At 52.7% G+C, this 12500-nt stretch overlaps 1 protein-coding gene across 3 annotated transcripts in view; it reads right to left on the bottom strand.

Annotated features, from left to right (window-relative positions):
* sema5ba (sema domain, seven thrombospondin repeats (type 1 and type 1-like), transmembrane domain (TM) and short cytoplasmic domain, (semaphorin) 5Ba) overlaps window positions 1-12500 on the bottom strand; it is a 142110-nt gene that overhangs the window by 15528 nt on the left and 114082 nt on the right. For all 3 annotated transcript variants that reach the window (XM_064329668.1, XM_064329670.1, XM_064329669.1), the window contains exons 12-17: window positions 8769-8886; window positions 7954-8135; window positions 6624-6767; window positions 5149-5296; window positions 2987-3212; window positions 755-973 (exon numbers count right to left, since the gene is read on the bottom strand). In XM_064329668.1, the coding sequence (XP_064185738.1) occupies window positions 755-973; window positions 2987-3212; window positions 5149-5296; window positions 6624-6767; window positions 7954-8135; window positions 8769-8886 (1037 nt within the window). The remainder of the gene's footprint in view (window positions 1-754; window positions 974-2986; window positions 3213-5148; window positions 5297-6623; window positions 6768-7953; window positions 8136-8768; window positions 8887-12500) is intronic.

The raw sequence follows: 12500 nt of genomic DNA, 5'->3' as shown, positions 1-12500 counted from the left end.
AGGGGGGAGAGGGAGAGGGAGGGAGCAGAGAGAGAGCGGAGGGGGGAGAGGGAGAGAGAGGGAGCAGAGAGGGAGAGGGAGAGCAAAGGGGGGAGAGGGAGAGGGAAGGAGCAGAGAGGGGGAGAGGGAGAGGGAGGGAGAGGGAGGGAGCAAAGGGGGGAGAGAGAGAGGGAGGGAGCAGGCCCTTGGAGGCCGTTTAAGCCTAACAGAAGGCTGAAGGCCTGGAGGCACCCAGGAGCACTGAACACTTCATTAGCTAACAGCCCAAATTATCCACTTAGCAGCAGCTAATGGAGCCGTACAGCACCAGCCTCAGTCTGTGTGTGTGAGTGTGTGTGTGTGTGTGTGTGTGCAGTAGGTGCAGTAGGTGCAGCAGGTGTGTTACCTGGGCAGGGCTGCGGGTTGCAGTCTGTGTGTGTGTGTGTGTGTGCAGTAGGTGCAGTAGGTGCAGCAGGTGCATTACCTGGGCAGGGCTGCGGGTTGCAGTCTGTGTGTGTGTGTGTGTGTGTGTGTGTGTGTGTGTGCGCGTATGGGTGTGTGCAGTAGGTGCAGCAGGTGTGTTACCTGGGCAGGGCTGCGGGTTGCAGTCTGTGTGTGTGTGTGTGTGTGTGTGCAGTAGGTGCAGTAGGTGCAGCAGGTGTGTTACCTGGGCAGGGCTGCGGGTTGCAGTCTGTGTGTGTGTGTGTGTGTGTGTGTGTGTGTGCAGTAGGTGCAGTAGGTGCAGTAGGTGCAGCAGGTGCAGCAGGTGCGTTACCTGGGCAGGGCTGCGGGTTGCAGTCCTGGTACTCCACCGCAGACCCAGCGCAGGCTGCGGCGGCGCTCTTGCCCTCAGGTGAGGCGCAGGTGCGCTTGCGGGTGCGATAGCCCTTGGCGCAGTCCCGGGAGCAGGCCGACCACGTCTCCCACGACGACCACCCAGTGCCCGCTGCTCGAACCACGGGCCGGCCCGTCTTCAGCAGGTCCTCCACAAGAGCTACAGAACACGGGATATTACACGAGTTATTACACGTGTTACACACAGGTTACACACACAGGATAAGCACACGGGTTATTACACAGGTTATTACATGTGTTATACATGTGTTACAAACACGGGATACGCACACGGGTTATTACACAGGTTATTCACATGTTACTACACAGGTTATTCACATGTTATTACACAGGTTCTGCATCCAGATTATTATATACGTGATGCACACAGGTAATTACACGTTAAACATACAGGTTATTACACAGGTTACACATATAGGTTACTGCACATCTTTTCCTGTCCTCAGAAAAGCTACACATATAACAGACCCACATTAACACAGGCAACGCACTACAATGCCCTTCATTTAAGCCTGTCTGGAGGGCAGTTTTAACCAGAGGAAGCTGTCATTAAATTTGGATAAAGTTAATCAAGAAGGATCGGTACTTTCAGGTTGTTAAATTCAATTCCCGTGTCGCGGAGGAGAAGAGGCGCACGGTTATAGCAGGATTCACTGCCCTGGCGTAGAAAAGACCGGATTGCACACTGACCCTGAGCTGTTTGGTGCTTGTTTTCCCTGCATAAGGGTTATTTATGTAAAAGACAAGATCGTTAAGGGCAAGACAGCCTCCGATGTCTTCCACAAGCTATCAAGAGCTAAGTGGGGGGAAGGAAAAAAAAACCAGCTGATGAATTTTATGTGATGCACGCATTTGTATTTAAGGCTCGGGTTGCAGGAAGGAGATTGGATTTCATTGGCCGGACTCGGTAAATGAAGCGGGCCTCGGAACACATCGCTAACCCGAACGCGCGCCGAGCGGCCATTTCGCCCTCTCTCTCCGGGTAATGACTCCCTCCGTGCCCGCCAAGAAGACGCTTCTGCAAACTCCCCCGTTTAGTTTCGGGAAAGTATTTCGTGGAAACGGGCCTTCACTTTTTATTAGCGGGTCATTTCTCAGCCCGATTCCGCCGCCACTCTGGCGATTCAAGGTCACGACGGAGCACTTCCTGTGCATCGGAGAGAGTTCCTGCTGCACGGCCTCTCAAACAGGAGGACCTGAGTTCCCCCGAATTCACTCTGCTCTGTAGTGCAACCTTTAACCTTTCAAACAATTGATTGTTCTCTGCCTAGTTTTGTCATAAAAGTACTTGCAATGGACTTTTCTGGACTTATAAAGTGTGTGTAATGTGCTCCCACACACAATCATGCACACACACACAATCACATACACGCACGCACGAACACACCCACACACAGACGCACACACACACCCACTCACCCACTCACCCACTCACGCACTCACACACACACTCACACATGCACACACACACACACACACACACACACACAGATTTCTGGTTCAGAAAAGCCTTTCATGACGATGTGTGATGAAGGAGGAAGACGATGCTGCAGTGATGAAGGGCTCGGGGGAACAGCCTGTATTCCGAGCTGGTGAGAGAACAGAAGCTCATTCAGGCTGCTTGGAACTCAACGCCTGTGGAAACCTCAGCTCTGTTCGGCCGCTGGAACCTCATTAAAAGCAAAGTCTGAGGTTCAGCTCGGTCAGAACTGCAAGAGGAAACTGCCTCGACAAAGAAAATACAGATCAAAAGATTCAAAAAGTGTAGCTGTGGCATAAGGTGCAGGGCTGTAGTGACCTCACTTCAGGAAAACATTACGACATTACGTGCTTGGGACCACTGCTTTGGATGTGAGTTTTTTCCCATGCTGCACAGGGACAACCAGTGAAGGATGAGCCCCCCCCCCCCCATAGCTGGGTTCCTCCAGAGATTTCTTCCCATCGGGGAGTTTTTTTCTCGCCACCATTTGAGTGTTTTTCTCCCCACTGGGGAGTTCTTTTTTTCACCTCATGTTTTTGCTATTTGGGGGTTCAGGGCTGTTTTTTTTGCTCTTTTTCTGTTGCTCTGTAAAGCGTTTGTGCGGCAGTGTTCTGTAAAAAGCGCTGTACAGACAAAACAAGGGGGGGGGGTTTGGGGGCGGCGCGGACTCACTGTCGGTCTCGCAGGCGGACGAGCCGTCGTTGGGGCAGTAGCGCGTCTCCACCTTGCGCTTGCCGAACTGCAGCTCGTGGGGGTCGGGCAGCTGGGCGCGGCAGGTGTACCGCACCCTCTGCTCCTGCCGCGCCCCCCCCTGCGTCACGTTCACCGGCATCCAGGGCGTCCAGGGGGTGTTGCGACGCACCTCGGGACACGCCTCCAGGTTACAGGCCTTGTACTCCTGAAAACATGGGGGGGTGGGGGGGGGGTACTGTGAGTCAGGAGCCACTGTGCATGCTCCAGCTCTGCTGCCATGTCCACTTCACCTGAACTGTCTCTCACAGAACTCACCCCTTACCATCTCTCACTGAACTCACCCCTTACCATCTCTCACTGAACTCACTCCTAACTATCTCTCACAGAACTCACCCCTTACAGTCTCTCACTGAACTCACCCCTTACCATCTCTCACAGAACTCACCCCTGACTGTCTCTCACAGAACTCACCCCTGACTGTCTCTCACAGAACTCACCCCTGACTGTCTCTCACAGAACTCACCCCTTACCATCTCTCACAGAACTCACCCCTGACTATCTCTCACAGAACTCACCCCTTACCGTCTCTCACAGAACTCACCCCTTACCATCTCTCACAGAACTCACCCCTAACCATCTCTCTCTCACAGAACCCATCCCTTTATCTGTGATAGTTTACTTTTTCTGCTGTGAAAGCAGGTCGGGGTTTTGGTTCTGAGCCGAGCCCATAAACCTGTGGCCCCCCCACGGCAGCCTGTGCTCCACGGCTGGGCGTTCAGCTGCTTAATACAATAAGACCCACAATTCAATTCCTAATTTGTTTAATTAAATCTTGAAAGATTTCTGCTCCTGAAGAGGAGGGGGATCAGGGCTGAGTCCATTGTGAGAAGCTCAGCTGGAACAGGCGTGGGAGAGAGAGAGAATAGGTTTATAAATGAGAGAGAAACAGTCCTTTTCATGCTCAGAATTAAACGTATACTTCAGAACCAGGGCTGTAACCAGACCAAAACGTTTTCCACAGAAAAAGCAGGTCAAATGAAAATCACGGTTCCTGTGAAAACAAAGACCCCACTATCAAATATTTCTAAAAGTGTTTACTCACACTTTTGTCAGGAGACAGTCTATGAAGGGATTATTTTTGTTCAAATGCATTTTGTTTACACTAAAGTGATGAAAAAATGCATCGTGGATGTAGGCAATTTATTTTTCCTAAATGCAGAGGACAAATGTAAACTGTGTTCGGAAAACATGGTATATTAATCCTGACATTCAATTCCGTTTGAGATTTCCTGTATTGATTTGCAAAACCTTTCAAGACCCAGCAATATCACGAGAGGACAATCAGCTGGAAACACCCACGGCTTGCATTAACTTATCCTAAACCCAAAGTGCACACAGAACAGACAGACTAAGGCTCAGCTTTGACTTTGAGCACATAAATGAAAATAGCATATCGATCACATGAAAGCTCCACGTTTGAACCATGCAAGGAGTTGCAAGTTACGTCTGACCAACAACTACAAGACCAGTCTAATTATTTTACTGACGTATTTGCCAGTGAAAATGCTTATTAAACTCTTTGATGAACTGCATCCAATGCCTGATTTAATAATAGATCATCATTAACGTCAAACTGTTAAATCGAACTGAATTTTCATGGCCTGTGCTTTGAAAATAAAGATGTCTAAAAGTTAGTGGAACCTCTGTATTCTCATTATTCGCCAATGAACTTTGAACCTCGCGGCACAAAGATAATAGTGACTTTACAGCGATAGTTAACTATGCCGACATTAGCTAGCAACTACAACATAGGCGATGGACAATTACGTGGATAAAACAGCTCCCCTAACAGAAGATACATAAAATTACAATACTATTTAGTCTTTCCAGATTAAACAATAAACACATCTCATTAAATAGTCTATTATCAAACGGAGAAGAATTACTTGCATTAAGCAATTTAGGTAGGGAACCTGTCGTCAAACTGCACCCCCAAGCTGAATCAGACTATATTTACATGGCATTGCATAGTGCTAGAGTGCTGACCATAGAGTTCATACGATAGAGCTCTATGGTGCCCACAGACCAGAGGGCCGTGTTTTGGAGCAGAGAGGATCGTGGGTAATGTAGTCCAGCCGTACCAGAGCACAGCCCGGGCAGCTGTTCCCGTTCTCACAGCTCCGGACCCGGGAGTGGACCCCTCCCCCGCACTCCGCGCTGCACTTGGTCCAGGATCCCCACGACGACCAGAAGATAGGCAGCGGACAGGACACCTTCTCATTACACAACCTGGAGAGACAGCCAGGACCCCCGAATCATTCAGTCAATCATTACACACACACACACACACACACACACTCACTGATACGGACCAGTGTTTACCTTACTATTAGAGAATTAACACACACACACACACACACTCACTGATACGGACCAGTGTTTACCTTACTATTAGAGAATTAACACACACACACACACACATACTCCTAAAGGATTACACAGCTAACTGATACAAAGTTTTTTTTAGACATTTTTTTAGTTATATTACCTTACTATAAGAGAATAAACACACACTCACAAGAAGTGCTTTTGCACAAGTTAAAATCTCATATTAGGAAATAAGCACAAACCAGCACACACACTTCAGCTTCAGAGACGATAAAAGCGATCATTTCATTTCATTTCATTTCATCTCATTCCATTGCATCGCGTGGGGCAACGTTTCGACCCGTCGGGTCCGACAAAAGAACCCGTGGAACGAAACGCCGACGGTCACACGGCGAAACGATCCCTCTGTTCTCCGGGACGTAAGTGCGCTGGATTTCCATCCCTCGCTTTGTCCTCATCCTTCCCCCGGCGCGTCTCCGCGGCGCCTCACACATACCGATGCGGCGCCGATGATTACCGTCGGCGAAGCTCTGAAAGCAGCAGCCGCACAAAGCGGCCCGAACGCACCAGAACGTTCTATTGTCTCGACCCCTTTCTCCTCGGCCGTCACAAAGGGACGGGCAGCGAGTGCGTCGGGGTCGATGGGCGCGAGCGGCAGGATTTACCGCGGCCCGGTTATCGATTCGCCGGCAAACAAAAGTCTGAAGTGGCAGCGCGGGGGCGGTAAATCACACGGCGGCTAGCCCCCCCCCCCACAGACAGCCCAAATAATTTAAAAGACCGTTAAAGAACAAGGGGCCGGGGCTCATTAAGGGGGCGCGGTGTTCATTAGAGTCCGATTTAGCGAAGGCTGCGATGGGGCGCATCGATCTTCCCCAAAGCTGTTTCCCCGAGAGCGCTACCGGGGAGAGGCGGGGAGAGGAGAGGAGGGGAGAGGAGGGGAGGGGAGAGGGGAGGAGAGGGGCGTGCGCCGTGGAGACGGGACCGTCGAGAGGACCCACGTGCGGTCGCCACTCACCCCGCTACTCACCGCTCAGTCTCCACATCGCTGCAGAAAAGGTGATTGTGTATGGATTAGGAGTCCTAGAGTTTAGGAGTTAGGTGACTGGAATGAGCCTCACACTGTGCCCCCTCCGAACAGGAGGACCCCCGACACTCACCCCCATCTACGACAGCTCTGTCCAGCCCCCCTCCCCCCCCACCCCCCTCCCCTCCACCCCCCCCTCACCTCTCCTCCCGGCTCTGTCCCACGCAGATGCGGCCCCCGTGCCGGGGGGAGGGGTTGTTGCAGGAGCGCTGTCGGACCTCGAACCCGATGCCGCAGCTGGTGCTGCACTGGCCCCAGGAGGACCAGGGGGTCCAGCCCCGTCTCCTGCAGGAAAAGAGGAAGCAGAGCAGCATGAACTAAGAAAGCCACAGCACATAAGGCAACGCCAGAACGCCCAAACGCCACCCCTATTACATTAGCATTATCATTGACATTACAGGATGGCCACAATTCAAGGGTCAGGACGCGCTCCTTAGTCCAGAGATGTCGCACTTTACAGCTTTCAACGCTTTATCTTACCCAAATAGCATTTACACTGCATCCATTTACACAGCTGGATATATATACTGGAGCAATGCAGGTTAAGCACGTTGCTCAAGGGTACAACAGCAGTGTCCCACCAGTGGGTTACAAGGCCAGTTCCTCACCCATTATACTACACTGCCGCCCCAACCAATAAAGTAACACAGTAAAAAAGAGAAATGCCCCGTGGTTTATGCAATGAAGACAACGGCTTTTCTTCATTTGGGACAGGGGCTCAGGGGCTTCTCATTTCCTTAGTCCAGAACCCTATTCCCAAACGGGAAGCATTAATATCATTTTCATATCGATGTCGAGGGGGTTCAGATGTCTGCCAAACATTTATTTATTTATTAATTTTTTTTGGTAAAAATGTCCTTGAAGGCCCCTGGAAGTGCCAGGGGTTCCCCCTTAAACAGGAGGCCAGGGCCACGGAGCAGAGAGGTACGGGTCTGGTTTGAGGAGGGGAAACTGGCCCGTAAAAACATCCGCGCAATTTGCTGAGTGCTCTGTTCTGCCGCGGCACTTTCCGTGATTTAATTGCCGCTTCCTGTAAAAACACAATTCAATTTTCACCACCGCGCTCTTAATCTCTCACAGTTATGCGCGGACTCAAAGGCAGTCTATCGGTTTCAGAGGAAGGGGTGCGCGCCGCTCGCTCAATCATCCTAATTGGGCGAAGACTGCAGACGCAGAGGCGGCGTGACAAAGGCTTTGGGCGGGGGGCGAGGGGGCGAGGAGGGGGAAGTCATTAACACAGTCTGTTCTCTTTCATTTTCATAAACTGCAGTTATTTTGCTCCTTTAAGAGAAAGCAGAATGGCTGGTGTGTGGTTATTTTGTAGGGGGGGTGGTGGGGTAGGGTTAGGCCTGGGGGATAGGGGTGAGGGATGGGGGAGCGGTGAGCTGCTGGTGCGGTGGGTTATTTGGGGGGGTGGGGTGATGGGTGAGGTGTGGGTTATTTGGGGGGTGTGGAGGGGGGGCTCTCGTACCTGGAGCAGTTGGACACCTCGATGGCGGGCCCCTCGCAGCCTCGGCCCCCGCAGCGGGGCGGGGGGGTGTCACAGGACCGCGAGCGGCACACGCAGGCGCTGCTGCTGTCGCCGTCGTCATGGCTACACGCCTGCCAGGCCGCCCAGGGACCGAAGCCGCCGTCCACGGTCAGATTCCGCAGCTGCAGCGGGTTTGAGCACAAAACAGCGTCAGAGAGCGGGCCGCGATTCTCCAGCACCAAGATACGCCAGAGCAGGGCTGCACTACCCTGCCCCTGGAGATCTACCGTCCTGTAGGGTTTCCATTTCAGCCCTGATTTGGTTCACCTGATTCTACCAGTTAGTAGCTCAACAAGATCTCTAGCTATTGAATGAGGTGTGGCTTTGTCAGGGTTGGAGGGAGAACCTACAGGATGGTAGATCTCCAGGAACAGGGCTGGGCAGCCATGTCCTAGAAGCTCCTAGTGATAGTGCTTGATATCCAAGATAATGTCACATGACTGAGCACACTTGTTAGTCATGTGACATCACATAGGATGACTGTGTGAGCTCTAGGGAAAGAGGGTGGTGGGGTGGCGGGGCAGTTTACCGGGCACACGGTGATATTTTGGGTCCAGAGGGTTAGGGGTAGGGGCAGGGTTAGGGGTAGGTAGGGTAGGTTAGTTAGGGTTAGGGGGTTAGGGTTAGGGGTAGGGTGAGGGTTACCGGGCAGACGGTGATATTTTGGGTCCAGAGGGTTAGGGGTAGGGGCAGGGTTAGGGTTAGGGTTAGGGGCATGGGTAGGGGGTTAGGGTTAGGGGTAGGGTGAGGGTTACCGGGCACACGGTGATATTTTGGGTCCACAGGCTCATGTTGGAGCTGTCCTCGATGGTGGTGCAGCGCCTCTGCTTGCGGTCCCATCCGCAGTAGGGGTCCCGCGCATCGAGGCACAGCCTGCGGAGAGAGGAACCGGAGAGGGGGGCGCGGTCAGAGACAAGAACTCAAACCCCCCCCCCCAATGCAGCGGTAACTAACCCTGTTCCTAGAGATCTACTGTCCTCTAGGATTTCACTCCAACCCTAACAAAGCACACCTCATTTAACAGCTCGAAATCTCATTGAGCTTCTAATTAGCAGAATCAGGCGTGGCAAATTAGGGTTGACAAGAAGACCTACAGGACAGCAGATCTCCAGGAACATGGTTGATCACCCCTGCTCTACTGCAACACGGCAAGCTGGACACACAACCCACACACAAACACCTACCCTCCCAATAATATCATACGGAGGTGGGGGGGGGTAAACAAATCGGGGTGGAATTCCGCACCGACAAACGCAGAGCATCGGAAAGATGCCCGCCAGCACCAAAACGTTTGCACGACTCGGGGAAAAAAAAAAGCACAGGCTAATAGAGGAGTAATTAAATCTAAACCTCTTAATGAAATGAATCTATCACAGCCAATCCGAGCTGCGATGCCTGGGAACGTCGGGTGTGTGGCAACAAGTGGAACACCCCCTCACCCCCACCCCCCACCCCACCCCCTCACCCCCCACCCCACACCCCCGCCCCGCCCCTGCCCCCCCCTCGCTGTGAATGGAGGCTCTTTTTCTGGCCTGGGCCCGTGTGTTTATTTGGGTTTGGATTTGCATTTTTAACTTTTTCCCGAGCGGAGGTGGAGGAAACACTCGGGTGTTGATACAGGCTGTGCTGCTAAATCGGGACCCTGTTAGAGGAGTCTGACGGAGGTCGCTGATTGTTGTTCTTCCCCACCCCCCCTCCCCCAAACAGAGTGAATGGGGGGGGGGGCATGAATAGGTCTAAGAGGGCCGATTCAGGACCCTGAAACGTAGCCACTCGATAGTGTCAGGACAGGGGGGAGAAATGTTATTTTTAAAGATTCCATCACCGGACTGGAAAAAAAACAGTGGTGAATGCTCCCTTCAACACACACTGTCCCCAGCTCAGGACACACTCAGCTCCCTGTATTGCTCAAGTCAGGCTTATTTTTTATTTATTTATTTTTTAAACGTTCCACAGCCCCCACCCCCCAGGAGACAGCACCCCCCCCCCCCACATCTCCATGCCTTCACTTGTTTCTGCCAAGCTGTGAAACTTTTGACACTGGCATTCAGAGGACAGTTAGGACAGACCTCGGAGGACTTCATCATTTTTAGATTTTTAGTTGCTGACGCGGGACAGAGAGCCCGTGGGGCGTGACGTGCGGCTCGTTTTTGGGGGTTATTTTTGGGAGTTTCTCCCCGGTAATGGAGCGCTCTGGACTGGCCCGTTACAGAGGCAGATGTACCGAGCGGGGGGGGGGGGGGGGGGGGGGGGTCAGCGGGACAGACCACTCAGCCGCTAAAGGCTGTCACTGTAGAAAACTCACATAATGTCCCCCCCTCCAATCTTCTGACTGTGCGTCTTTTTTGTGTGTGACACCAACGTAAAAAGTTCACTACATCAGCACCCTGACTGACATCAGTCCACAGCAGAACCACGAGAGGCGAAAGGTAGCTCATAAACCCGTTAAAGAGAGAGCGTGAGTTAGAGTCAAATCAACCAATAAACCGCCAGCTTTGACATCAGGTGGTACGCGATAAACCTGCAGCCTGTCCCGGCTGTAATGGGGGCTTTAAAAGGGTTCTGAGTAAAAGCCAGTAAAACCGCCGTCCCATTTAAAAAGGCCTCTCAGGACGAGCGGCTCATTATCTCTCTCCTTTTAACGCGCGGCGTCGGCACGGTAACCGCGCGGAGAGAGAGGGGGCTGGCCCAGTTCCCACGGTGACCCCTGCGTTCCCAGCATTCCTCAGGGCCGGATCCGGTGCGGACCTGTGGACGGGCTCCAGGGGGCGACGCAGAGGTGATACAGAGATGTGCTGCAGTGACAGTTACTCGCAAACCCCCCTCCCACCCCCCCCCTTTAACTAATGTGGCCGACAGGGGGAGTTGGGGTGGCGGGGGGGGGGGGGGTTGGTTGGGGACACATTCACTGATCTCTGTCTGCTGTCCTGGGACAACTTCAAAAAGATCAGACAGTCATAAATCATCACTGAGGCCCCAAAACAGATATGCACTAAACTCCACCTCCAAACCCAATCAGCCCAGATATGCACTAAACTCCACCTCCAATCAGCTCTGCCATCAGATCTTAGAGGAAGATGGGTTTTCACCTGCTGAGAGGCCAGCCAGACTGTCCCCCCCCCCCCCCAACACAGCGGGGCGGTCCCAAGATCCACATTACAGAGCGGGAGTATGTGGGGGGGGGGGGGGACAAAAGGCTGCCGAGTTATTACCCCTTAGCAAACTCCTTTAGCCAGCTTTACAGCCCCCATAAAAGTGTGCGTGACTGTGTGTGTGTGTGTGTGGGTGTGTGTGTGTGGGTGTGAGTGTGTGTGTGTGTGAGTGTGTGTGAGTGTGTGTGTGTGTGTGTGTGTGTGATGAGTGTGTGTGTGTGTGTGAGTGTGGGTGAGTGTGTGTGTGTGTGTGTGTGTGTGAGTGTGTGTGTGTGTGTGTTGTGTGTGTGTGTGGTGTGAGTGTGGTGTGGTGTGTGTGTGTGTGTGTGTGTGTGTGTGTGTGTGTGTGTGTGTGTGTGTGTGTGTGTGTGTGTGTGTGTGTGTGAGTGTGTGTGTGTTGTGTGTGTGTGTGTGTAGTGTGAGTGTGTGTGTGTGTGTGTGTGTGTGTGTGTGTGTGTGTGTGTGTGTGTGTGTGTGGTGTGTGTGTGTGTGGTGTGTGTGTGTGTGTGTGTGTGTTGTGTGTGGTGTGGTGTGTGTGTGTGTGTGTGTGTGTGTGTGTGTTGTGTGTGGTGTGTGTGTGTGTGTTGTGTGTGTTGTTGTGTGTGTGTGTGTGTGTGTGGTGTGAGTGTGAGTGTGTGTGTGTGTGTGTGTGTAGTGTGTGAGTTGAGTGTTAGTGTGTGTGAGTGTGTGTGGTGAGATATACTGTGTGCCTTTGCTCCTCGTGCTGGTGGACACTGAGCTATTCAGTGCGTTGTGCAGATGAGGATGCTGTTAAAGCAAACTTGCTGCAGGTGGCAATAAATACATTCAGTTTGTGATTACTTTCCTTCCCTAACCCCCTCCACTGCCCCCCCCCCCCACTACTCCCCCCCCCAAATCTCCACCGCAGGCCACGGCCAGCTCTGCCATGAGGAGCCCAGATCCGCCGTGTGTTTTAGCACCCGGACAGCGAGCTGCTGGGAACAACAAGCTGTAAATTGTGTCTTTGGAGCGGGACAGCAGGGGGCCGGGGCTGGGGGGCCAGGTGGAGGGGGCCGAGGAGCGGGGTGGGGGGGTATAGGGTAGCTGCTAAAATGAGAACTGCTCACAAACAGGCAATAAAGCTTCCGCAGCGGGGGTCACTCTGCCCCGCCCGGCGCACAGGAGTCCAGCCGGCTGCTCTCACCGAGCGGGAGATCTGCGATGCACGGAGCTCACGCCACAGAAACAACAGAGTCTCGCCTCACGGCTGCGTACATACCCTCTGACCCCTTGAGCAGTGAGGTCACAGATGTGTGATTAGAGCGTTCTTAACTGAGCATTCTAATGCTGATGTCACAATCGCTGCCGGTGACT

The sequence above is a fragment of the Anguilla rostrata genome, chromosome 3 (genome assembly GCF_018555375.3).
Source record: "Anguilla rostrata isolate EN2019 chromosome 3, ASM1855537v3, whole genome shotgun sequence".
Classification (NCBI taxonomy): domain Eukaryota; kingdom Metazoa; phylum Chordata; class Actinopteri; order Anguilliformes; family Anguillidae; genus Anguilla; species Anguilla rostrata.
This window is presented reverse-complemented; position numbering and strand designations above follow the sequence as displayed.